Consider the following 27,878-nt stretch of genomic DNA (forward strand, 5'->3'; position numbering starts at 1 on the left):
GAAACAAGGTTTCAGCGGACAGTTTTTCGGAATTTCCGAAAAACCTTGTTCAGCGGACTGTTCGCTGAAACTGTCCGCTGAAAGCCCACACACGAGCGGACTGTTTGCCGAAACACTGTTCAGCGGACAAAGTTGGGCGAACAGTCCCCGCGTGTGTACGCGGCCTAAGATTTAGTGTTGTCCACCCCTCAGTTGAGCTGCTTTTAATGTCCCATTTCTCTTAGGTTTTTACTGATCCTATGTGCTTTAATGAACAATAATACAAATAGAATTTTTGGAATTACGAAACAAATTGGATTCTTAGAGTTCATTAAGGGACACAGGACCCACCACTCTGTGTTTTTGTTGTACTCCTTCGTACTGGTTAAACAAAAACTTGAGGCATGTTGAGAGTGTGAGGGATTATACTTGGCTGGCTAACAGCTTTATTTGTTTGTCTCCAATTCCTCCTAAAAGAGGCAGTATAACCCATCTGTCTCATATCTTTATTGATCCTGTGTTTAATGAACCTCAAGAAATAGATTAAGTACAATACACTTATTTTTTTTTAAGTTCAAGTGGAAAAGGGAAATGTTAGAAACCTTGACAATATTTTATTGTTGTCTGATTTCCTGTCGCAGATTGTCCCTTAATTTCTGTCTGGGTAAAAAATTGCTCCCAGGGCAAAAAGTGAGGAAAAATCTCTTTAGCCACTTAAAGACCAGGCATCTTTTTCAGACTCGGTGTTTACAAGTTAAAAACAATTTTTTTTTTGCTAGAAAATTACTTAGAACCCCCGAACATTATACATTTTTTTCTAACACCCTAGAGAATAAAATGTCGGTCGTTGCAGTACTTTCTGTCACACCGTATTTGCACAGCGGTCTTACAAGTGCACTTTTTTTTAATTAAAAAATAAGACAACAGTAAAGTTATCCCAATTTTTTTTATATTGTGACACAACATGTCACTCTTCAAAACTGCGCCGCTCATGGAATGGCGACAAACTTTTATCCTTAAAAATCTACATAAGCAACATTAAAAAAATTCTACTGGTTGCATGTTTTGAGTTACAGAGGAGGTCTAGGGCTAAAATTATTGCTCTCGCTCTACCGATCTCGACGATACCTCACATGTGTGGTTTGAACACTGTTTTCATATGCGGGCGCTACTCACGTATGCGTTCGCTTCTACACGCAAGCTCAGCAGGACGGGACATGTTTAAAACAATTTCTTTTTTTTTTTCTTATTTATTTTACCTTTTATTTTTTATTTTTACACTGTTTAAAAAAAAAAATTCTGTCACTTTTATTCCTATTACAAGGAATGTAAACAAAATCAAAAAGACCTCAGATCTCATATTTGGACTTAAATGAAAAAAATAAAATAAAAAAATGTGCCTTTGGGTAGAAGTGACTTTTGACGTCGCTTCCGCCCTGCTGTGGTATGGAGACGGGTAGGGGGCCATCTACTCCTTACTCGGCTCTATACCTAGCAAGGAAACAGACGCGATCGCCTCTGCCGCTGCCAATGGCTCCGGTAAGAGGTGGAGGGAGGGGGGGCTCTCTCCTGCCACCGATAAAAGTAATCTTGCAGCGAATCCACTGCAGAGGCCACTTTTATCTTGTAGCTGACTGCCGGCTGAACACAGGGATATAGGGGGTTGCAGCAGCTAGCTGATTTCTGTCCCCAAAGTAGGGACGTACATCAGCGTGCAGTGGTCGGCAAGTGGTTAACAGAGCCCAGATAACAGTAACAGTTAATAACAGTTTTGACCTTTCCCTATTCTATCCAACAAAAAAAATGTTTTGGATATAAATGCAATTTAGGGCTTGGTGGAAGACTTTGAGGCTGGGTTCACACTATCTTCACATGCGGCTCTGGTGCTTCCCCATTCACCGGTTCAGGTCCGATTTCAGCCTGAATTTTTGGCTGAATTTGGACCTGAAACGGACCAAAAGACCCACAGGGAAATCCGCATCCAATTTGCAATAGTGTGAACCCAGCCTGAAGGTTTGCAATATAGAGAACCATGTCTGATCTTACATAGCTTTCAACCAATGCTAGCTGACTACAAAATAAAATTAGCTTAGTGGATATCAAATCCCATATTTGTACCAACAAACCAGTTTACCGATCAGTGTACAGACAGAAAAAAAAGGTCATTTTTTTAATGGTACAACTTTATAAACACATCTAAAAAATGCCATCGTGCTACATGTCACCAGAATGTTACCTCCTCCCCTGAAATTTTTGACATACAGACATTTTGTACCCGGATTACACAAAACAGTAAACAAGGGAGAAACTTGTGCAGATATGGTGAAAAAGGTGACATTTTGAGGATTGTACCCCTTAGTTAAGGCCACTGATGTTAGTGGTTTATACAGCACCATGTCAAACCTTGCGCTGCCTAGGGAACCAATAGCAAAACTTAATTGCTAGGCCACCTGTGAGGGGGAAAAAACCTGTGGTAGCTGAGGTAAATTGATCTTTTGTCAAGGAAATAAAAAATAAAGCAGGATCGGAAAATCTGACTTTTAAAAAGAAAGGAATATTTCTGTAAATATCTGGTCACATTATTCACTTTTCATTGATTTACATGAATATCGTGTGTAATTTTCAAGCCTAAATGCTGCATGTAATGTAGTTCTCTCTTCACAAACAATATGTATTTAGTATAATTACAAATAGCTACCTACAGTTTCAAAGTATTTGTATCTTTACAGGTATACTGATTGCATCTCTTACATCATAAATAACCTTACATTGTTGAATAACCAGACTTTTATAATAAATGTAGCATTCTTTGTATGGTTTTATATCATTTGTCTACAAAAGTACCCCCCCATGTTATCATGTAAGCAATCCATTTCTGCACTATTAATTTTAAAACAAATTGTACTCACTGTGGTATCCAAAAATTAAAGGGGTTTTATGGATAGAAAAAATCTGAACCCCTTCACACTGTAATAACAACCACCGGTGAGGAGCCCCTCTTGTTACTGAGAATCATGTTGACTTCATGTTTGTTTAACACAACACCAAACCAGAGATACATGGGTCAGAAAGCAAATCTGAAATTGCAGCTCTTTGCAAAAAGTGCAGTTGCAGATTCAATTCAGAAAACTCTTTTGAATTTTGTGTGTTTTTGTACCTTTCTCTTTGTCCACTTCTTAAAATTACATCTAGCCATGACATGAATAAACGAATGAATGTCCCCTTTGTATGGGGAAACTGTATATGGGGAAAGAGGAGGTAATTTGCACAAATAAAAAAAATCAGGTTAGGCAATTTTGGGTTAAAAGCGGACCTTGCATCATCTGAAAAAACAAATAATAATTCTTTGGGGTGGCATAACTGTGCTTTCCGGTATGGCAAGAGTATTTCTGCAGGATTTCAAGCTCTCAATTACTCTAGGGGATGTCAGAGTCTAGGGCAATGTAAGTTAGTGGTTTGTTTGTTTTCTTTGGGGGGGGGGGGGGGGTTTACAAATGGCATTAGTGTTTTTGGAAGTAGCTTGCAAAAAAACAAAATGACCGGCTTCTGTCGAATCGGCTGCAGCACATATGGGCTAAATGTTGGCAGGTTTCTATTGAACTGGCTGATTTAGCCCGACATTCGGCCCGTGTGTACTAGGCTTAGAGCTGAATTTAGAGCTGAATTATATTCTGCTTTTATGTTGTCTTTCTTTGTTTCACCTTCCCCTCTCATAAACATGCTAATTATTTTTTTTAATAAAACCTTTTCATTTTCAAAACATACTTTATTTTACACCAGTGATGTCATTACTGGATCTGTGGGCTTCTCTATGCAATGATGGCAGATCATGGCTGGTGGGTGCGGTCAGCAAAGTGTTGTACATAGCTTCCTGAAAGCATCACAGAATCCTGCCTCAGTACTTCTCACAAGGGCCCTCAGCCCTGATGCAAGCAGTGGTCTGGCTCCTGGGAGGAATTATGTAAATATCAAAATGCCTTGATGAGTGGATGTTAGTCAGACTGCCATAGGTAATGACTACATGTAATGCTAACCCTCTATGATAGAAAGAAGTGAAATCCAATGAATGAAAGGCTAGGGACATTCAGACTGCCGGGGAAAGGACTAGAGGATGCTGGATATCCTCCAACCCTGAAATGGGACACTTGCTGCAGCTTCTAATACATACTGTGACAAACTGACAGTGGTTAGTGAAATCAGTAAGCAACTTCTGTACAGGGGCCTTTACAACTGTGCAAGGCTAAAGGTAAGACTGAAGATCAGCTTTAAGATTCTTTATATTATGAGCTATTTCAGACTGGCTTATTGTTTTATTTGTATTCTAGGACCATCAATAAACAAATCTGCCATGGGGCAAGGGCTCAAATGAATGAGCCTTAAGGGTTAAGGTTAAGAAGGGGATTAAATGATAGGGGTTAATTTAGTGTCTGGGTAAGGCCTCATTTACACAGGTGTACTTAGGCATATGCCCACACAGAGATACACAGGTGTTCCATACATCCCCATGCAGGCAGCGGCTGCATGCACACAGTCATAGCTCCCAATTAGATAGCTGAGTGGGTGCAGGTCCCTGAATGCAGCCAGTGAGTGTTCAGGGAGCGCCAACCACACTGGTGAAATTGGAAGCAGTGGCTGTGTTCATGGGGTCGCTCTAATCTAATTAGCATAAATGTAAGTGCCTGCATGGGGATGCTCAAAACACCTGTACATCCCCATGTGGGTAAACACAGCCCTCACACGGGTATACACTTAAGTATGCCCATGTGAATGAGGCCTAAGGGTTAACATAAGGGGAATGACTGGGAAAAGTGTAAGAGCTAGGTTAAAGCAGACCGACTACTAACTTTTAAATCTGAATAAACAAATTTCTGACACACCACAATATACAGCAATAGAATATATCTAAAATTAGTCCCTTTTTTAATTAAATGCAGTTACTGAGGCCCATCAAATTGACAGTGCCTAGCCCTGAGAAGATCATGCTGGGGAATGATGTCCCCAGTGTGCTTAAGGCAGGAGAAAAGCATTTCCTCACCTAACTCCCCAAAGTGTTCACTTACTGGAAATATCATAACACTGACTCTGGATGATGCTTAAACAAAGATAGTGTTGGTCTTTTAGGGAGCAAGAAAGGTATTGTCAGGGATAATACTGTGAACTCTTTAGAGGGGAAACAAGTACATACAATTTATAGATATTGTAGAGACTGGGTTTACTTTGGGTGTTGACGGTTAGGTTTCAGGTATATTGGATGTAGCTTTCAGTTTTGGGTAAGAGAAGTGTTACAGCTACCGATGGTGGAAGGGTTAAGTGTTCTGCCAACTTAAGAATCACTTTTATAGTTATGGGTTAGTGCATGCAGGGGAACCCTTTTTTTTTTTAAACGTACTTTCTAGATTTTAAAACCACAACTGAAACAACTGGACCTAGCTCTCAGTGATGTAAACCAATCTTCAACATGCAAGTGTTTTCGGTAGCTATTTTTTATGTGCCAACCAGTGTTTTAAGCTTAGGGGTCCTTTGCAATGACAGTAATAACACACAAAACTAAAATAGATTATTACTAAATTGTCCAACTGTTCAAGTGTAGTCTATGAAGACATACAAATGACATCATTGAATACATTATCTGGAGCTTCTGTACCCACACTGTACCTCTTGTGTTTGCATGATAATGTCAAAAACAAATTTTCGGAGGAGCATTACAGAATAAGCATACCGTTCTAAATAAGGTGTTGACTATACACATGCCTTTACTTCTGCATGAATAATAACTGATAACAACTGACAAATGGTGAACAATTCCTACTTCACTTTTTTTTCTTTTTTTTTTAAATTTTTTCACGTAAAAAAAAATGCTCACAGTGATAGGAAATAGAGGGAGGCACAGAGAAAGATCTCTTAACAGTGTCACCTTCACTTTTTGTCTCCCAGGCAGCTAACAACATGAATCTGCAATTTGTGTGCTGCTCTCTGTCTACCCATAGACATAAGATGATTGGTGTCCAATCAGGCCAATGACAGTTTGCTAAGCAATTGGTTTCATGTCTATTCACCTTGTGACCTTTGCACACGGCCCTGGGTTGTCTTACCTCAAGGAAAAACTCAACTGTCCAAAATTGATTTCCACAGATGGCTGCTATTCCCCTGAGATAGGGCCGACTCCGAATCATAAACCTGCATGCTTGACTGAAACAAGATTAGATTGTTCTGAAGACAATAATGAGCCTTTTTAGACTTTCTTATGGCCATGGGTAGCCTCTGTTAACAATAGTAAGAGTGAGCTGACAATATCAATTTTAAGATTATTTCACAAACTAGCTGAACACATGTGAGTTCTAATACTAGTTCAGGCTTGTTTCTAAATCATTAAAATTTCCTAGCATTCTGGATTTTTTTTTACAAAGTTTACTAATTATCATAGCATTGTTGGGCTCACTCTTTACTATGTCATCCCAAATTACAGTACAAAATGCACAAAACTGTTGTACACCATAAGGCTGTTATTTAATCCCTTCTGTAGGTGTAATGACACTATATGTCAAGGGGATGACACTGTTGTGAGCACCAAGGGATGTTTACTACAATAAACATTACTGCCAATAATAAGAGACGACTTGCATCAGACAGCTGTACACAAGCCCCTCCTAGCCGAAAGACAATGAGCACCTAATCTTAGCACCAATGTCTATGCCCATCTATAAATTCATGGGCCAATGGCCTTCCCCCTACCCCACACTGCATAAAGCTTATAGTTATTGAATGACACCCCCACAGGAGTGCTTATCTATGCTATACCACAGAGACCAGCAATGCGGAAAATGATAAAGTGCAACAAATACATAATAACACAATTTACAGCATTGATTAAAAAAATGTATAGAATTTAGCAATTTAGGTAAGTGGAGTGCTTTAAATCAAAAGACAAATCAGGTTACAATATATCAATAGTATGACGATGCCCTGAAGAGGGTACACACAATTACATTTGCAAAAAAAGTACAGTTTCTGCAGCACGCTAGCATTACACATAAAATTGTGCAATGCTAGCAGAAAGCATCCATTAAAAAATTGCACTTTCAGCTCTTCCTGTTCAGCAGTGCCTAGCCATCAATTTGACAAGAGGACCTTGCCTGTTAATAATTGCTTTGCCTGTTACTTCTGCCACATACTTTCACCAATGGCCCACGATGACTGAAAGGTTATAAACCGTTGTTACATGAGAGATGCCTTTTTTTACTGGTGCCACCTTCAATAAAGACAAAGTTTACTAGCTGTACATTTTAAGCACCATTAAACCTAAAACACAAGTTGTCTTATTTATTATATATTTTATAAAATTTTTAAATCTTAGTATGATATTGGATATTTCAAATTCAACTAAGTTTAATGCTAGGTTTAAACCTATGCACATGGCTGTGGGAATTGCAGCGCTTCCCATAATTACAACCACTTGCAGTGAAAACGTCTTGCTCTGAGAATACACGCGGGGCTGCTATTCATTGTGAATGGCACTCCCACGCATGTAGAAACTAAGTGTGTTTGCGGGTGCAGGAATGACCATGCGATTTCCCTGCAGGCCACGTTTTGAAAAAGGTGTAAGCACCTTTTTCTGCAGGAAACGCAGGCATGGCAGCCTATTCGTTTGTAATCAGCCATTTTAAGCTATGAAGAAGCTGACTGCAGTGTTTGATAAAGTGTTTAATGTACTTGTTCCCACCATGTAGAATAGCAATTTAGTCTGAAAATGTTTTAAATTTTCAGACCTGATGAAACTTTTACATGTATTTCTTTACATTTTATGATTAGCTCTGTTATATACTTGGACTTGTGTTTTATATTTTGTGGTTCTTATTAAGATACTATATGATATTGGAGAGAAAAGCAGACTGAAAAAATGTCTGTATAAAAACAATATTTCAGTAATATATTAATCTGAACAAAGTTAAAATTGGAAAGAGTCCTGATAATGTTCTACTTTGAAAATTTGGACTTTTCTTAAAGTTTTTAATTTACAAACCAGGAATTGTTTTAGACAGGCATCACATTTAAAGCGGAGGTCCACCCTAAAATGGACCTCCGCTCATCGGAATCCCCCCCCCTCCGGCGCCACAATCGGCACCTTTCAGGGGGGAGGGGGGTGCAGTTACCTGGATAATCCAGGTAACTGCACCCACTTCCGGGCTAGCTCTCTGCGGAACGAGCGTAGGTTACGCCCCCGTTCCGCAAGCGCCCGCCCCCTTCAGCAAGTGCCCCGCTGCCTGCTGGGAAACACACAGCTCCCAGAGGCAGCGGGGACCATCCGGATTGCGCCGCGCGGCTCGCGCATGCGCAGTAGGGAACCGGGAAATGAAGCCGAAAGGCTCCATTTCCTGATTCCCATACCCAAGATGGCGGCGGGACCCGGCAGCCGAGCGAGCGATCGGCTTCGGGTGCCGACATCGCGGGCGCGCTGGACAGGTAAGTGTCACTATTTAAAAGTCAGCAGCTGCAGTATTTGTAGCTGCTGGCTTTTAAAAAAAAAAAAAAAAACGCGGAGTCCCGGTGGACTCCCGCTTTAAGTAAGTGCAAATGTGCTTCCTTGTTCATTTCCTAAATTAGACAAACTGCTGAATTTTAATTACGGGAACTACCATCGAAACATATGGAAACACCCAAAAATCCAACCTACTAGCACTACAGGATAAACATCCAGTACAGAGAATGCATATGGTATAGTAAAAAGGCATCTATAGGAAAGTTTTAGAAGTGCCCGCACATAAAGTAAGTGTATTGGGAAAATAAGCAATTGTACCTATTCTGCTAATTAAGGGTGTTTGAGAAGGCAATGGTTTCCACAACTAATCCATGCAGTTCCTATGACAGGCATAACATGAAAAACAGAATTTGTTCAATGGTACTGCATGTTTTCATGTTTGTAAATTACCCTTATTTTGTTCTTTGACATAAAATGTGCAAGTTACCAGTAATGTACCATATGGATCTTGCAAATTAATAGTAATCTGTAGGTTTTCCTGCAGACTAACCTTTAACTGTTGATTAAATAGCACAAGGTACAGTGATAATCGAAACAGCACTGTTGTGGGCACTTATGACATAACACCTTTACTGTAAGAAGAGCTGACGTGGAAAAAAAAAGAAGCAAATGCTCTTCCTCACTGTGAGGGAGAGTCTGGTCTATGAAGGTAGGAAATGGGCACATTTGTATCTACAGGGCCTAAAGAATAGTAAACTTAAACTGCGATTAGCCTGAGCAATAAAAAGTAATACAAAGATATTAGCACCTGTAAAATCATAACATTGTACAGGTACACTGCAGACAATGCTTTCATTTTCAAGGGCAACATTCTCCTGCACGTGGCTAACCTTTGTTCAGTAATCAAACTTAAAGGCCACAAGCATTCTGAAATAGCTGATAATGTTCAGTAAAGCTTCTCAATAAATGTAAAGGCAAAAAAAAATAAAAAAAATCATGTCTTGCAATAGCATGGCATTGCTTTAATATTTTTTATTTTAGATTTTTTAAGTAACTCCTTGAACATGAGGTAGCTTTTTTTTTTTTTGGATTTATTGGCCCTTCCCATGCATCAGAGGAGAGCATTCTTCCTTCTGTTTACATGTCAGCTCCAGTGTGTAAAGAGCCCTCTATGACATCAATTTTAAAGAGTTATCTTTGTATCTGCCACACTGGTTTCTATAAAGTCATTCTGGAAGTAGAGTGCTGTTTAGCTAGTACATTAGAGCTGGATGGCTTTACTCCATGCTAAGAAAGTCAACGGTCTGGCTGCATGCACATTAGATCCTGTACACTGATGTGGTGTAAACGATAAATTGTTCATAATACTGAACTGGCTAAAGAGAGCAATATCTTTCATGCTTTAATGCTTTCTTGTATTTAGCACTTGGTTTAAACTTGTCCGACTATTCTTTTAAGGTCTTGTGTATTTTATTACCTGCCTAGAGCTTTACACAGCAGAGATCCGACTCATTTCCAAAACAAAGGCATTCTGGGACGCATTCTAAAAATTAGATTGAAAAAATGGAAAGAAAAATTCACATTTCTTGGAAAACCATATACGGATAGAGTCTGTTACTCATACATTTCCTCCCTAGTGTATCTGTTGCATAATGTAATCCTGTATTGTACCCATGTTCTTCTTGTAAGGCTCGTAATTGTAATCATATGCACATTCACGTCATGCTCCACAATGTGTTTGTCACTGGTCTCTCCTACACCACAATATCACATACCCCCATTTTTGCACATCTAAAATAAAAAAACTGTAAGGCTGACCTTAAATCCTAAATAATCCCACATCCATAGGTGGTGGTATAGTCTCAGAATACAATGTCTGGCATGCTACTGCATTCTGAATTTAGAAAAGTTTGGGGGACATAAAGGCGAATGGATTTCCCACACAAAGATGGTATGAGGAATGCATATGACGGTAGGAATGCACTTCACACTTCTGAGATGGGTGGTGACCAAAAATTCTGACACATGAATGTCACATCTACAGTGGCATAAGAATGATCATTTGCAGATCCATCTGACATTTAGTTGCACCCAGGAAGTACAGTTATACTATTAACAGTCTTAAAAATAAAAACCCTCCATTCCCATTTCCATCCACAAATAACTGTCCAACACTTGCTGCCTTTTGTCCTTGGCAAAGAAGACACTACATGTGGAGATTAGATGGTCGCCAGTAATGAAACCTTAGAAATAAACTTAACTTATAGGAAACAATATATAATTGCAAAATAAGTCCACTTTCCTCCTCAAACCTGCTGTATGAAGAAAAAAGATTAGAAATAAAAATCCACGTTTAAATGTGTTGTAAGATTCCTCCTTCTGTTTTCAAAGTAGGGCAGCATAATTATTGAAGTAGAATCAAGGGTAATAAAGTGAGTCCAAACTCAGTTCTGAGATGCTCCAATCTTGCTCTCTCAAGATTGAACTTCCAGTTTCACCATTTCTTGTGGGTATGGGTGTTTTTGAATGGAATATCAACCTTGGAATGCCAGGCTATTGGCATTCAGATGGTGGAAGTGAGGTCACTGTCACACAAGGTTTCTCTGTCTGGAGACTCAATGTAGTTGGCAGCCTCTTGAAGTTTTAATAGCATTGCCATCTGTAAACAAAAATACAAAGTGTGTCAGGATGTAAAAGCTGTCAGCCTGATACAATTAAAAATACATTAAAGCCCAGCAGCATTTGTCATGTTTTCAGGAAGAGCAACAAGCTCAGTGCTGACACTAACAACCATTACTGATGTGCCACCCACAGAGTAATCCTGCATCTCTTGGCTCTTGAGTGCAAGATGTCAGATATTTAGTAGAGAGACATTTGCTTTTTATAGTAAATGTCAATCAATGATCAGTTATACTGCACTAACTGCTGAATACATGTCAGAGGGTTGTTGAAATTTTTTTGGAGCATTCAGTAGTAAGCAAAGTGCTGGTGAGTAAAAAAAAAATGGCTTCAATATAGACAGCAATTAACTGCATTGTGAAATGTGCCCTGTTACAAAGCCAGCCACATCTAGGACCCATCCTGCACCACATGTCAGGCACAACAAATCCTTTCATGCCCTTAGTACACTCAGATTAATCTGATCTAGAATAATAGTTTATTTAATAACTGTTATAAGCCTAACTTCAGCCCAAACAATTTGAAACTTCTTCCAGGCTTTTACTGCTGTGTCACCCTTTGGCACAGACAAAATGAGGTTAATCTCCCCAGGGACTCAGACTGCAATAAAAATGGCAGTGGTTTTACCCATCCCCACTCTACTGAGAAAAAGAGTGAGCCTGTTTACTTCCAATCCCAATGAGTAGAGAGTTAGTGGATGAGGAAATCCCATGCTGTATAAAAATAACAGTAAAATACATTTCATGGCGTACAGCAGTGGTTCTCAACCAGGTTTTTCTTTATCTTGCACTGGTGCTTTATATCAGAGTCAATGGCTTGGTATTTTGGACAGCTATTTTATCTAAAGGAAGTTCCCAAAACATGGCCTGCTGGGGATACTTGAGGACTGAGTTTGAGAACCACTGGAGTACAGTACACAGGGTCTTTAGTTTTGAGTATGTGTTATATGCAGATAATTTCAGGTGACTGGACACTGTCAAAAAGAGCTGCAAAGACATCCCCAATATAACCCCTCCCACACTGAGATAACCTGTTTTATTGAGGGACCTGTGTCATGTACTGTACAATGAGGATTGGGCAACACAGCAACATTGCCAACAGGCCCATATAATAGTAGCAGAACTCAGAACTCAGTGAGAAGCCTGTAGCACCTTGCACTTGAAACTAGCATCATAAAAGACTAAAAAATCTACCTGGTAGAACCTAACAAATGTGTGAACAGAATAACAGGTGGCAGCCGTGCAAATCTGAGAAACAAATTCCTGATGCTAAAAAGCCCAGGAAGCACTAAAATATCTGGAGTGTGACAGGGAAGAGAGAAACCTTATCCTTCAGACTATAGGCTCCAAAAGATGACTTGTCTAATCCACCTAGCAAGGGTGGAGTGAGAAGCAGGGGGTCCCTTGTGAGAGTCCACTACAAGAAGGGAAAAAGGGAAACTGGTTGCCTGGCACATACCATGTCAAGACAGTGGAAGGCAATTGCCTTTGTATGTTTCAGAGCAGGACAAAGGGAAGAAAGAACTTTCAGGCAACCTCTGGTGTTCCTTTGATGGTTGATGTAGGCCACAGCTGTGGCAGTGTCTGGCTGCATTTTTGTTGGATATCCTCAAAATTGAGGGCTATAGCACTCAAGGGACAACTGAATTGTCCTTAGGTCTAGGATGTTGATGAGAAGGCAGGCTTCCTCTGAAAACCAAATTCTGTTTACAGAGAGGGCATTCAGAACACCTTGCCAGCTCGATAGGCTGGCATCCGTCATGAGAACCTTCCATGTCTTTGCAGGAAAGTGCTCCATTGACTCAAGCGCAGGGTTTGCAATTCACTGGGCCAGGCAGATTCTGGCTTTGTGGGCCAGACACATGGGGGGGTCCAAAGACCAGGTTTGTTTTTCCCACACTTCCAAAATGTTATGTTGCAATGTTCTGGAGTGAAGCTGGGCTGAAGGTACAGCTTCAAAGGAGGCAACCACGAGATTCAAAACCCACATGCAAGCAAGAATCGAGGTCCTGATGTGAGAGCAGAGGGATGGATGTCTATCCCAGGGTAGGCCAAAGGAAAGGGTGACAAATTGGTAATACTGGTTGCCCATCGCAAACCAGAAATAGAGTTTGGACAGAAAGATGGGTTTGTACAAGTTGACAGCCCAATTGTCTACTGAAGCAAAGAAATGAGGGAAATGAGGGAGGCAATCACTGATCTGGCAATTTCCATGTAGAATTTCTAAACCCACAAAAACAAGTTGAGAGACTTTAGATCCAGAATGAACACGTCTACTTGGCTTGGAAATTTCAAAGAGGTCCAAGTAGAAACCTTGAAAGTGTTCTTCCTTAGTACAAGGGTAATGATCCCCTGAGACAGCAGCTGCTGAATGACAGTGAGAAGAGCTGCCAATATTTGCGTGAAGAAAGCGGGGAGGAGGCAAAGTCCAAAGCTGCAAACTGTAGCCCTTGGAAATGACACTCTGGAAGCAGATGTCTGAGATTTCCTGGGATCAGAGGCCCTACAGATGTCCCCCCATTCTAAAGAGTGGTAGCATTCCATCACTGAAAAGAGGGCTTGGAACGAACCTTAGCCAGGTTGGAGGGCCATGTCTTCCTGGCATTGATTTGGAAATGGAGGTCACAGAGCGATGAAAGGAATCTTTTTTTAGCCTCTGGAGTAGAAACCTTCTAGTAGCAGGCTGAGTCTTCTTTTTCTGGGGGAGGTGAGTACTCTATCCCCCCTTGATATACTAATCCAAGGAAGGGCCAAACAGGCATTCACCTTCAAAGAGCAGCCATTCAAGGCTTTTTTTAAATGGGAAGCCCACCGTCCAGCAGCCAAAGGATCCTGAGCATGTGAATGGAGAGAAGACTCATCCTGGAGATCTGGTGAAGTGTATCCAACAGGCCATTTATTCAGCAGCATAAGGCCATTTGGCCATTGATAAGAGCTGTAACTGACTGTGGACTGAAGCATCCTTTAGGATCTTGGGCAATGCGCTTAATCCAGACAGCAATGGTCTGGCAGACTGCCATAGAAGCAGTCAACTACAGGAACTGTCCACTTTTGTATGACACATTCCTCAGTACGATATTGCTGTTCAAAGCTTTCTGGAGTACACATTTTCATCCTTGTGACCCCTGGTATGAATGGCCTCTGAAAGGGCTGAAATTCTGCCTATAAAGTCAGACATTGCTCAAAAACTCCTTTTTTGATAAAAAGGGAGGAAAAGTGTGCAGCCAACAGGCCAGTAGAGTACCCCAAGTAAAGCAGGGAGTCAGATTGGGGGCAATCATCCAAACTGAGTACTAGTGACCTATGGAGATAAATTACCACCCCCCTTGAAGCTGTGGACCAAGTCTGAGCTATCAAGGCCATCTGGCCCTTTCTTCTGCTTGCACTATGGATCTGTCATGTGTGATGGTATGGGGATGGAGGGTAAGGTCTTTAGTGCAAAGCACTGCAGACCACTGAATACCCAGGTAAAATAACTGACTGCTGTGACTGTGAGATGCTGCTGCTGTGAATACATGTCCAGAAAGAAAAAAGCAGTAAGTGAACTGAGAGTAAAGGAAGCACCTCACTTATGGTCATACCTGTTAAACCCCATTCTTTCTTAGCCCTCCATGATGAGCATCCCCCTAAGAGGTTTTCAGGGACCGAGCTCTGCTGCTGGCAGGCCATGGTCCTGGACCTGTATAGTACCCTGTGGCTAACTCAACCAGAGGCATTACAGAGGTGGAAGTGGTTTATATAGGGGATGTCCCAACAAAATGTTGTTGCTAGTGTCCAATTACCTAAAGGCACCTGCATATAACCCATGGTAAAGATTCACCTTCAATAAAGATCCTGTGTATGGTTCTGTACAACTAATGCCTCATACACACGATCAAACATCCGGTGGAAAAGTCAGGCGGACTCAAGTCCACCGGACAATCCGTCCGTGTGTGGGCTCAGGCGGACTTTTTTTTACCCAAAAGTCCGGCGGACTAACAAAGTAGTTTTGCACTCCAATCTGTCCGCCGGACTCGCATTTCGGCGGACAATCTGGCCGTGTTTTTGGCGTAGGGATTCCCCTTTAAGTCCATACTAGGTGACAGGGCCAGCAATGCCTCCTTCGCTGGTCCTGGCTACCTGGAGACGTGCTCAAAATGAGCGGACTTTCCTCCGTGTGTGTGGGAGAGTCCGTTCATTTCAAAAGTATGGCGGACTTAGTCTGCCGCAAAAGTACCGTGTGTGGGCAGGTAGCTCGTTCGGAAAGTCTGGCGGACAGTCCGGCGGAAAGTCCGCCAGACTAAGTCTGCTTCGGATAGTCTGCTACGTGTGTACGCGGCATAAGAAACAAAGTCTTGTCAGGAGTCAAACTTTTTTTGAAAGATAAGTAAGATATATTGCATTTGTTAGTGACCTGGATGTACATGTGGTATAACAGAAGTGGAAATGTTGTTGGCCTTTTTAGAGTTCATGCAATGATCTTATTGCATCTGACTTATTAAATGAAAACAAAAACAGTTATTACATGTATTTATCATATTTCTTATGAACCAAAATATTTTTCTTTACTTCTTTTTTTAAATAAGAAAAATATACATATATCATTTTTACAGTCCAAGACAATGCAAGTCAATAAAGACTAACGTGACTGATAAAGATTGTGTCAATATTCACATAACTACTAACATAATGAAATGCAAATAAGAACGTATTCCACTCCAAAGCTTAGTTAACACAGTTTAACTTTATAACCAAACCCCATCATGCCTCATGCCCTACAGGCATGAAAGCGCGCCCTGCCCAAGGCGGAGCCAAGCCGAGTACACTCGGCTATGTATCTCACCAGGGCCCCCTATCGGGCGGGGCCCATGGGCTTGAGCCCAGTGAAGCCCAATGGTAAGTCCAGCCCTGCGTAGCTGTATATAATAAAAAAGCATGTGTGCAGGTAATGAATATAGGGCTTGCAGAGAGGCAAATGATAGCAGGACCCGTCCTTAAAAATCTGTGATATATTATGTATACCATATAGCTTCCACCTAGCTCCATGTATTAGCTTAGCTATCTCCAGGTAGTTATCATTACCCTCATATCAGGCTATACTTTTGTGTGCCCATTGTGCCAGTTGAGTCTGTGCCAGCAATATATTTTGGGCTCACGTTGGACTTTTTTCAAGCGTTTCACCATTTTCCATATACTTTGTGTACCCATGTTGTAGATATTTTGGCCTTGTTCCATATTTTTGAATGAGGGTGTAGGTCGGTAGTTTGTTTAGTTTGGCAAAAAGAAGGGCCATAAGACCCTCAGAGATTGAGTCTCTCTGAGTGCGTGCAAGCAAAATCCAGGTTGTAGAAGAAAGATGTTCCCCTACAGGTTGAGTGGCAGCATACCTAGGGCCAATTAAGTATTGCTGTGCCGAAACATAATAGAGCTAGGGATTGGTGAGGGCAAGGCTGCCCCGATCCTTGGGCCTTAGCAATTGCTCCAGTTTGATTCTCGGCAGGTGGTTACCCCAGAGCAGATTTCTAAAAATAGAGTTCACCACCCTAGAGGTTTTCAAAAGGACAACATTGGGGGAGTTTTGTAAAGAGTAAAGAGCTGCGGCATTAAAATCATTTTTATGAGGTTTGTTTTTCCTGCAACTGATAATGGTAATTTATTCCAAATTTTTATTTTACTGCGGAATCTGTTTAATAATGGGGAGATGAGGAGCCATAATCTAGTGGAGAAGAGGTCATATATATTCCTAAGTACTTGAATTTAGACGTAATGGGTATGGGGCATGTAACCGGTTGTGTGGTGTCACCATCCAGCAAAAGTGCAGAATTTGTCAAGTTGATAGTCAAGCTAGAGTATTGGCCAAATGCTACCACAGTGGACTTGGATGCTTGTAGAGATATAGTTGTGTCCCTGAGTACCAGTAACATATCAACTGCATATAGCATGATTTTTTTAGTGAATGTCACCATAATTAATCCCAGTAAAATGAGAGGATTGCCTCTTATGGCTGCTAAAGGCTCAATGGCAAGAGCAAAAAGTAGAGAGGGCAGTGGGCAGCCATGTCTTATTTTTCTTTACTTTAGCCAAAGAATACACACTGGACATCTGCTGATTTATTAAAGCTAATGCATCACAAAGAATCATTGGACCTCTCACACAGGTTCATTTCTTGCACATACCAGAGGATCTGTTTCCAAAGAACCCGGAGGTGATTCCTTCACAGTGTGTTCCCTGGGAGGCGAGGCTGAGATGTGACTCCCCGTACTGGGCTGTGGTAGATGTAACAACTTTGACTGATCCTGTTGTGCCAAAGGCCAAGGCAATGTGTCCCGAACCCACTCAACAGGATCCTCCCAGGCAGCCCTCTGTCCATGTACCTATAGAAACAACGGAGAAAGACGGAGAAAGACAAGGTCAATATCTCTTACTGAGAGCATTCTATACTTCAATAGTAATAAATATATAAAAAAAAAATATTATCATAGTCAGTCCACTAAAAACTGACATTTCAATGCCAGCGACAGTTGGTAACATGTGTAGCGCTACCCCACAGGAGCTGTTTAGTATGACAGGCTCTCTGTTCAAAATCATAACTCTTTAACCTGCTCTGTCCCCAACAACACACCTGGTTACCTGTGTAGCGAGAACATTAATACTTTAATTTTCTATCCTAGCACACAGAAAATAGACCACAAATAACTTAAAAAGTAAAAAATTCATGTATTACTGAAGAGTAAGCAATATAAAATACGTACAACAAATAAACAGGATGAAGAATATGTTAGAGTAACTGACGGGCAGGCTAGCCTAACCTACAGCTATTAAAGAGCAGCTCCAATCTGTAAAAAATAAATAAATAAATAAAGTCAGCAGCTAGAAATACTGTAGCTGCTGACTTTTATTATAAGGAGACTTACCTGTCAGTTTCCAACTGCGCATGCGTGAGTCATGCTGCATTTTCTGAATGGTCCCGCTGTCTTCTGGGATCTTTGTGTGCCCCAGAGGGCAGCAGGGTCAGGGAGGGGGGCCCCAAAAATGTCATAGATCGCCGATCTTACCCGGAAGTGGGAGCGGGTACCTGGTTTTGGTCAAATGCGGCAATGGAGGGGGGAGGCTGCAAACAAGTGGAGCTTCCCCTTTTGGGTGGAGTTCCGCTTTAACTTACGCCACAATAAGGCTAAGTCTCATTACAGTATTCTACACAACATCAGTAAGAACAGCATTAACAAAATGAAAGCATAAATGCCAGAAAGAAACCTAACTACCTACAATAGCTACCCAAAAAGTGTCCTTGAGTGCAATATATACATACAACCCCACAAACGGGTGGTTGTATGCATTACTGAGTAACTAAGGTAACTAAGTACCTGGCACCTAATCGTCAATGTTGGCCAGCTTTCGTTGAGGCCCTTCTGTTGGTTGTGCACATGTAACTGTCCCTTTAAGACTGCACACAAAGGATGGCTAATGGGCTGTTAATGCTGAGGTTCACACAAAAATTGAACCTCCGCTTTTCGGAAGCCTCCCCCCCTCCAGTGTCACGTTTGGCACCTTTCAGGGGGAGGGGGGGGGTGCAGATACCTGTCTAAGACAGGTATTTGCCCCCACTTCCGGGCATAGACTCCCACGGGAGTCTTCGCTTCTTCCTGTCCTCCATCTGCTGGGACACACGGGTCGAAGGATATATCGAGGACCCGTTAGGATGTGCAGCACGACTCACGCATGCGCAGTAGGGAACCGGGAAGTGAAGCCGCAACGTTTTACTTCCTGGTTCCCTCACCGAGGATCACGGCGGCAGTTGCCGAGAGCCAAGCGATCGCTGGACCCTGGGACAGGTAAGTGTCCATTTATTAAAAGTCAGCAGCTGCAGTATTTGTAGCTGCTGGCTTTTAATATTTTTTTTTTAGGTAGACCACCTCTTCAAATAGGGGCATTTAAGTAAGCAGTAACTTGGGGGCAGCAAGGGTTTCAAACTCTGTAGCTTCTCTCACCAGCCCTGGCATGCCACAAGTCCGGTTCCATACACTCAGCGGTCAATTGCCCCAGCAGTCTCAGTCCATATGATTGGCTCCTCGTCGGGTCTTCTTCCTGGTTGTGGACCCACACAGAAACCGGTTTCCCAGTTCTATTTCCCAGCCACAACAACCGCTTATGGTTCAGTCTCTCAGGCTCAGTCTCACAGCTCACAAAGTGCACAGATCCCTGCTGCAGGTCTACACTGTTCCCCACTGCTGGTCTCTCGATCTCGGTAGATTTTGCCCAGGAAAAGTTCTGTTCTCTCCTCCTCTATATACAAGGAATTGTGGGAAGAGAAGTCCACAGCTAATCCAATATCCATTGACTTGTGTTGCTTTAAGGGCTACTTTTCCCAGAATCCTCAGTGTCTGCATAGCAGGGGTTCTCCCCACCTTTGATTGGTTGAAGCTCTACTACTCCCTGATTGGTTCTTCACTCTCCCCAGAAGTGAGGGGGAAAGCATGGGGGAACCAATAACACACAGCTTGTAGCACATCCAGAAGTGAGAGAGGAGAAAACTGGCTGCATTCCTCTCCATTGGTTACTGTACAGCAAGGGGGGGGGGGGGGGTGAGAGTGGCATTTTCTCAAAGAGCCTGCTCTGTCTCCCAGTCACAGCAGCTCTGTCCTGGGCAGCAGCAGTGAGGAGCCGGTGCTAGCATGGACATCACACTGGCAGGGGTGGGAGGGGGCATAAGCGGCGATTTTACAATAATAATGGCACCGGCAAACTAAAACATAGAGTAAGTGACATTCGTCTGAGTTGATCCAACTGTTGTGTGCATATCTACGACTGAGGAAGAGGCCTTTAGACTGTTTTCTATATGGCACCCGCTGTCCTCAATCACAGTCAGTGAGGAGGAGCGGGAGGCAAGGCCGAGCCCTGTTCTGTGTGTCTTATGGACACACAGATCAGGGCTAGGGAGTGAGCACACACGAATGCCCCATAGCAAACGGCTTGCTATGGGGGCACTCAGCAGGGGGGAGGAGCCAGAAGCGCCAGTGGGGGGCCCCAGATGAGGAGGATCGTGGCTGCTCTGTGCAAAATCTACAAAGAGCAGGTAAGTACAACATATTTGTTTTCTGTTTTTTTTTTTTTTTTACCTTTTATTATCATTTTAAACAACACAATGTGATTGAATAAGTAAAGAATTTGAGAATAAATTGTGTGAATATTCACTTCATTTATCCAATCATGTGCAGATGAAGTAAGAAAACAGAGACTTTACTTTTCACAAGAGTGGATATAGTAGGTCAATCTTTACACATTTTTTTGTGTGAACAAATCATAAAGTAAATCTGCCTCATTGTCTTTTTTTAAATTAAGTATCGTTTGTTGTAATTTTCAAAGTTAATTACATACAACAAACAACCCAATCTCCCCCCGCAGTTCTCTTTACAGACACTGGATATATTCCTAATATGTCACCAGAAATTAGATTAAAATGCATCAAGAGTTGTATAAAAGATTATTTAAAAGGAGTTACAGATCACCTTGTGAGTTGGACACATGAAAAGTACAATTAAGCTGGGTACACACAATCCTCCGAATATTGGTTCACCGGCCAACATTCAGACAGTGTGAACATGCTGCCTGTCCGACAGAAGCCTGTTTCACGCCCAGCTTCTGCTGGAACGAGCAGGCTGGAAAACCAGCATCCAACCAGCACTGGCAGCTACTTTGAGTGCTTGAGTGTGTTCTAGTGGGGGGCAGTCCCCCTGTCAGAACACAATAGATCGCTCAATTATTTTTTTCGTTCAGCCTGCTGGGTGTGGGTTGTGTGGGTTAATGTGTCTACCTATCCTTAGAGTAGAGTAGAGATAAGCTAGGCAACTTGCTAGCAAAACCTCTCAGGAAGCAATGGCCTTAGTCACATCTCCCCACAATATCTATTCGTGATGGATCATGTCTGAATTTTACTGCAACATTCTGCAGCGCAGTGCTAGGCTGCATGGCAGTGTGAATGGGACACATAGGAGACAATTGTTTCCTGTGTGTCCCTGTGGTGACAGACATTTTACCACGCAGTAAACCGCCTGTTACCGCATGTAGTGTGAATTGGCCCTTATATTTCTGATATTATTTCACAGCCCACTTTTATAAAGAATGTCATTAAAAACTAATGCCAGATTATGATGATTTATAAAACAGAAATGCATTCTGCATTACAATGATATTTCATTTCATGCACTGACATAATAATAATAAGCAGTTATTTTAATGGACACTCTACTAATTACAGAAGCCCCCTTTCTCCAGATTAAAGAAAGGTTTAGCACTTACTACATTCATTGGGCCCTTAAGAAATTAATATATATATATATATATATATATATATATATATATATATATATATATATATATATATATAGATACATTATGCATTCAGTGGACTTGCCTTGATTCCATCTTTGGCACCTTCTTGAAGGTATGGTATAATGGAGTTGTTCCATAGGTCAATAAACCACACACGAAAATCTTCAATTCCGATTGGGCAGGACAAGAAGAAGCAGGGGCCTAAGGAACACAAGCAGACATACAGAACAAATTTTATTCTGTGCACAAAAAGAGTAGACAATAAGAACAAACATACATATATGCATACTGTATATTAAAAAGTTTGGTTACTGCCATTAGTTACACAGAGGGGCTTTGCTTTCGGAACTGCTGCCTATATTTTGTTTTCCACATATTGAAGCACAAATCTTTATTGAGTGCACCAATAGAATATTAAAAAGCATATACTAAATAGAAGTTTCGATGCAGCGAAATAAATACACACACACACACACACACACACACACACACACACACACACACACACACACACACACACACACACACACACACACACACACACACACACACACACATATATATTATGAGCAAGGCATGAATGATAAACACTTTATTCAAAGATACCATGGGCAATCTCAGTGGCGGCTGTTCTTTTTTTTTTTATGGAACCCCCGTTACCCGCACCAACTAATCCAGCCCTGCACTTACTCAATCTAAGTCGGGCAAGGCTGCTACAGACGGCAGCTTCCATTGTGTCTCCTCCTCCTCCTGTGCATTACAGCGGCATCCGCCGTGCATCTCCTCCTCCTAGGCGTCCAATAGGATCGCCTGTCCTTTCAGCCAATCAGGGCCCGTTTCTGATTGGCCTGGAGGCGGATCAGTGTGAGAATAGTGAATATTCATTCACTATCGTCACACAACTAGGTGGGCTTGGAGCGCAGTGCTCTGCTCTCCGAGCTCACCCCTTTTTGAAGCCTATTAGAGCCTCTAATCATATGCTTCAAACAATCCCCGTTCCCTCATTGGAATCCATGCGTCTGGTGCATATAGATCGGGGAGCCTGACGCATGCATAGGGGGACGGCGCCTGTGCACCCCTAATGGACAGGCCACCACTGGTAAATCTACTGGCTACTGACTGATTTGTGGGACAATTCTTTTGTAATTCTTTGACAAGATCTGCCAGAATAAGCCAGAATGAAGGCAGTGAACGGTGACTTGTTAGAAGCAATATTTAATCTAATGCAAGACCTGGAAAATACCAATCATTGGGTGAACAAGGTGACTAAAATATGCTGAAACTTCTGGCATAGGGGATGTCCTCCACTTTATTCACCTTTCCTTTGCCTAACATGCTATGAGATTCCTAGGAATTATAGAAATATTAGGTATGGTTCATTCACTATATGCTAGGTACGCCTCTCAGGCGATAGCTAAAAAATCTATTATTTTATGCCATAAATTTTCGCTAGGTCCATAAAGACATGGATGAGTGAGTTTGGGGGGAGGAACTTGACTGGTTTGCACAAAGTCCTGACCTCAACCCGATAGAGCACCTTTGAGATGAATTAGAACGGAGACTGCGAGCCAGGCCTTCCCATCCAACATCAGTGCCTGACCTCACAAATGCACTTCTGGAAGAATGGTGAAACAATCCCATAGACACACTCCTAAGCCTTGTGGACAGCATTCCCAGAAGAGTTGAAGCTGTTATAGCTGCAAAGGGTGGGCCAACTCAATATTGAACCCTACAGACTAAGACTGGGGTGCCATTAAAGTAACGATAGTAAAAATGATAGTAAATGCTTTGCAAAACGTTATTGTTTTTCTAACTGAAAATCCTCCAATAAGATCTAAACGAGCGGTTCTGGAAGGCAGATGTAGTAACAGTTGTTATAGGAAAATGTCCCATGGTCATTCTTGGCGATCAGTTGTCTGGGAAATATCTGATATTGGCTTAAGGGAGTTCTGTGATGACAGCATACACTTTCATTTTTTAGTATCAGCATTGTTGTAGCAATACAAACTATTTTTATTATTTTTTATTTTTTGACAATCCTTATAATGGTGTCTCATTTTATTTTGCGATTTCTGCCTGTCTGCCAACCATTGTTCATCAACATCCTAGATTGCCTGCATGCTATGCAACTTCTCCTCTGCTGTTTACTTTCTATTTCTAAGGATTAAAGATTCCTTAGCCTGCAAGCTGTGATTCCTCTACTGACTCTGCCTTCTGAAACTCCTCCTCTCAGCACCTCTGTAGTTCAGAAGGCAGGCTCTGTGAAATATGTGACACACCACTGCCTACTCATTAGGCATAATGAATATGTGTCACAGACCTCAAGGAAGTAAATGTGACAGATTCGTCAAGATCCCTGGATGTAATAAGGGCTCTTTCACATGGACGTGTCCGTATATGGAGCACGCTCTGCTCAGCGGGGATCGCTCCGTCGATCCTTGCTGAGCGGGAAGATGACAGGTCCGTCTCTGCACACTGTGCAGGGACGGACCTGTCAGAGTGCCGCTCTCCCCTAAGGGGGATCGAATAAGGACATACCACAGAGTCCGTCATCACCCGATCTGATCCTTAGGCGGATGGAAAAGTAGGTTTTTCCTCCATCACACTTTTTTGGAGCATGTCACCGCTGACATCCGACGCTCCATAGAGTTCTACGGAGCGTCTGTTTAGGTCCGCCTAAAATAACTGACAGGCGGACCTGAATAGAAAGTCCATGTGAAAGAGGCCTATGAGTAGGCTAGAAATAATTGAACTACAATGTTCCAGCACCCGCAACCACGCTGCAATACTCTTTTACAGATGAACAAGGCTGCCATTAATCTTAATGGCACCTCCACACAAGAGATGTGAACAGGGCCTGACAGCTGGATGTCTCTGTGCCTCCCCTCCTATGTACTTGTATAACGCTGGCCATACACTGTGCAATCTCATTGTACAATCTCTGTGCAGTTTCCTTTAAATTTACCAGAACTATGGAATAGGGTGACACACCTGAACAATCCATTCATTTTGTATTAAATCAGACAGGCTCTTGCACTACATAGCTGATGGTAGATATAAAGGATATTGTACAATTAGATTGTACAGAAAGTTGGTAGAAATAACACAAGAGCTGGTATAGTAATAGGAAGGTGTGGTCCAGACAGGTGAACAAGCCCTACCATGCCCTCTTCTGTGGTGCACCAAGTAAGTGAATGCTCAGATAAGATTTATAGGAAGTGATGGAATATAAAAACATTTTTAAAAATCCAAATAGACGATATAGATGAAAATTTACAGATGAGGCAAGAGAGTGATAATCACATTGGGATGGCTCGACCAGAAATGACAATAGAAAATACTGTTATTTATATAAAAAATGAAATTCTGTCTGAAAAGGTGAACTATTTTTCAATAATGACGCATCTGTCCAAAACAATCACAGGAAGTTAATTGCAGGAACAGGATTAAAGAATATGTTACCGCAACATTTCCTGATATGTGCCTGTTGTAGCATGTACTTGTATTAAAAGGTATCTTGTTGACTTTGTATTTCTTCCCTTGTGTTGATTCTGGCAATCCTCCTGCTTTCCTATTTCAAACTGAGGACAGTAGGCATAAGAGCACACATATCTCAGCATGGTCAGTTTTCTAACCTCCAATGGCCAAGACTTGTGCTTACATTCCTTCCTAAATATCATTCCCTAAATACTTAAGTGTAGTAAAACAAATGCTATCAAGTAGGTGTTTTATTCTAAAAGAGACTCTGGGGAAAGAAACACTAAAACTGGAGCACACAGAATATGGTGCATATATGGATAGTAACTAATCAACTTTTAAATCCAGCTTGTTCAATTAAGCTTTGACAATGAGTGTGCGCTGGTTTTAGTAACCACATCCCACCCCGACAGTATGCATCTTCTGTATTAAAAATGTTTTCTGTCTGTCTCCAGTTTGCTTCTAGTTGTAGGAAAGTCAGGTTATCGAGGGCTGGCCAATCAAGATATCTGAATACACACAACCTGGAAGATAAGGTAGGGAGAATGTCAGCTATTGCAATGGATGTAACATTACTGGAAAAGGGAACCTTTGGAGATAAATGTGCAATAATCTGCAAGAATGTTATGCACACCACCTAGCAGAGTTTAGTTCCACTTTAACATTGCTACCCAGTAATATTCAATTTAATGCAAGGCCTGATACATGCCAATTGTGGGGTTACAGGGTGAGTAAAATATCCTCTCCCTTGTTCACCCTGCATTCACCTAGCATGCTAGAGGATTCTAAGAAACTATTTGATTTAGTCCAATTATAATAATCCAGGTAATGCCACAGGAGATTGCTGAAGTGTAGCATCGGAGAAGAGCACTTTAGAAACGTAGTTTCTAAAGGGGTTATTTACGAAAGGCAAATCCACTTTGCACTACATGTGCACTTGGAAGTGCAGTCTGAGGGGTAGATCTGAAATGAGGGGAAGCTCTGCTGACTTTATCATCCAATCATGTGCAAGCTAAAATGCTGTTTTTTTTTCCTTGCATGTCCCCCTCGGATCTACAGCGACTTTACTTCCAAGTGCACTTGTATTGCAAAGTGGATTTGCCTTTCGTAAATAACCCCCTAAGTGTACTATAAGGTGCAGGTATGCTATTTTCACTTACACATTATGGCAAAAGCCCAACCATCACACAGCAGAATGTGCAGATCACAGGTGAAATGCTCTGCATAAGAAAAAAAAATAATAAATGCACATTTTGTACCTGCAAAAAAAATGTGCATTTATTATTTATTATCACTTAACACTGCTGCTCAGTAAAAAAAAAAAAAAAGATATATATATGACTATAATGTTAACTGCCACTAGATGGCAGCCAAGTATGGTTGCAACAGCAAACATTGAGTGGTACACTTAAACGCTACAGTTACTTTGTATATAATCATGCAAATATAGAGAATGACAGAGTCACTTATGCATGATGGCCAAAGAACCTTTTTGATATGCTTTTCAATATCTTGTACATGTAAGTGCATAATAATTGTTTATTTTAAAATGTTTTAATAAAAACTACCCTTAGTTAGCGGCACTTCTCTCCTTTCCATTTATACATGTTTTTTTTTTTTTTTAGGCTTTATTTTGTTTCTATTTTCACCTAGTGATCCAGCCAGTAAGCCTGTTGTTTTTGAACAGAGCAATTTGTCCCATGAATGTATCAGTTTTAGTTTGAGTGTTGAGACAAACCATTTAGCACTGACAACAGTGCTTACAATGATCAGCATTTATTCATGTAAAAGGGGTTAGCTGGAGTTTGACTTTAATTTGTTAGTGTATGTAAATCTGATAGTCCATCTAACATTTCCCTCCCCTAAGACTCACCATGCTGCTGTCCAAAGGTGTTTCTGTTGCTCTTTAATCCAAGGTGGGGGCACTCTAATACAGGAGGTGCTTTTCTGGATAGATCACCAGGTGAAAGTAGACCAAAAAACAAAACAAAACTAATGCAGCCCCCATATCTAATGATGGGTAAGCTGCAATATATTACTTTTTTTGTTTTGGATTTAAAACTGCTTATCATAAATAAAGAGGTGTAAAACATATGTACCTAGTGTAGTAATGCTGACCACCTATACTAGTACAAATACTACACCATATAAATTATCCAGAACGATACCATTATCTCGGGGGACAAAGGAGCTTTTGGAGTGACAACCAATTCTTTCTGATGTTATTTGTGTTGTTAATATAAAAGTCTGAACAGCTTTTGCTACAGTAAGTGACAGTAAACCAACAGACATTTGACACCATCAAATCTAAACTAACATATTGTACCTATGAGGAAATCTGGGGTACTGTGCTTCTCCAGGAAGGTGTGTAGATGGTACCACAATCGAGGCACCCAGTCAAGAACCCTGAGTAACTCTCCATGTCCAGTCCCAATGCTGCCTTCAGACTCCAGTAGCTTCCGACGCAAATACCGACCTAAGAATCCATTTGCTGGTTCCACGTTATTGGAGAAAGTTAACATCCTATGAGATGATACAAGGTTGTAATGTCAGCCTCTGCCCCGTGGCATAACAAGCGTTATATCATATTTAGAGAATTCACTATAGCCCTCCAATTTTTAATCCACAATTGCAGCTTACCTAAAGCTTAGGTGCAAACCATGGTTTGGGGTCATTTTCACCGGATGATTCGTTGTTCCAATGACGTAAGGGCTGCATATAAAGACATTAAAAATCAGCTAAATGTCATTCAATGAACTTCAATATGTAAACTATTAGAATTCACCATATTAAGAAGACAAAGTAAGAAAATGCTAAAAACGTAATACTGCTGGCATAAACAACGTTTAAACCCGTGCTGCATGCCATCTGTGGAAAATTGTCTCCTGGCACGATAACCTGTGCTGACATCAAATTTGTAAGCAAAGTGCTGTTTCTTACAGTGGCCATCTAATTTTTTA

General features: G+C 41.4%; 1 protein-coding gene across 11 annotated transcripts in view; it reads right to left on the bottom strand.

Annotated features, from left to right (window-relative positions):
• Window positions 1-2,135: 2,135 nt before the first annotated feature.
• NAV1 (neuron navigator 1) overlaps window positions 2,136-27,878 on the bottom strand; it is a 269,078-nt gene continuing 243,335 nt past the window's right edge. For all 11 annotated transcript variants that reach the window (XM_077481467.1, XM_077481466.1, XM_077481464.1 and 8 more), the window contains 5 exons: window positions 27,559-27,630; window positions 27,245-27,441; window positions 21,524-21,642; window positions 17,289-17,486; window positions 2,136-11,114 (listed from right to left, as the gene is read on the bottom strand). In XM_077481467.1, the coding sequence (XP_077337593.1) occupies window positions 11,019-11,114; window positions 17,289-17,486; window positions 21,524-21,642; window positions 27,245-27,441; window positions 27,559-27,630 (682 nt within the window). In that variant the 3' untranslated portion in view covers window positions 2,136-11,018. The remainder of the gene's footprint in view (window positions 11,115-17,288; window positions 17,487-21,523; window positions 21,643-27,244; window positions 27,442-27,558; window positions 27,631-27,878) is intronic.

The sequence above is a fragment of the Lithobates pipiens genome, unplaced genomic scaffold, assembly GCF_037356315.1.
Source record: "Lithobates pipiens isolate NorthernLeopardFrog02 unplaced genomic scaffold, aLitPip1_a1.2 Scaffold_16, whole genome shotgun sequence".
In the NCBI taxonomy this organism is placed as follows: domain Eukaryota; kingdom Metazoa; phylum Chordata; class Amphibia; order Anura; family Ranidae; genus Lithobates; species Lithobates pipiens.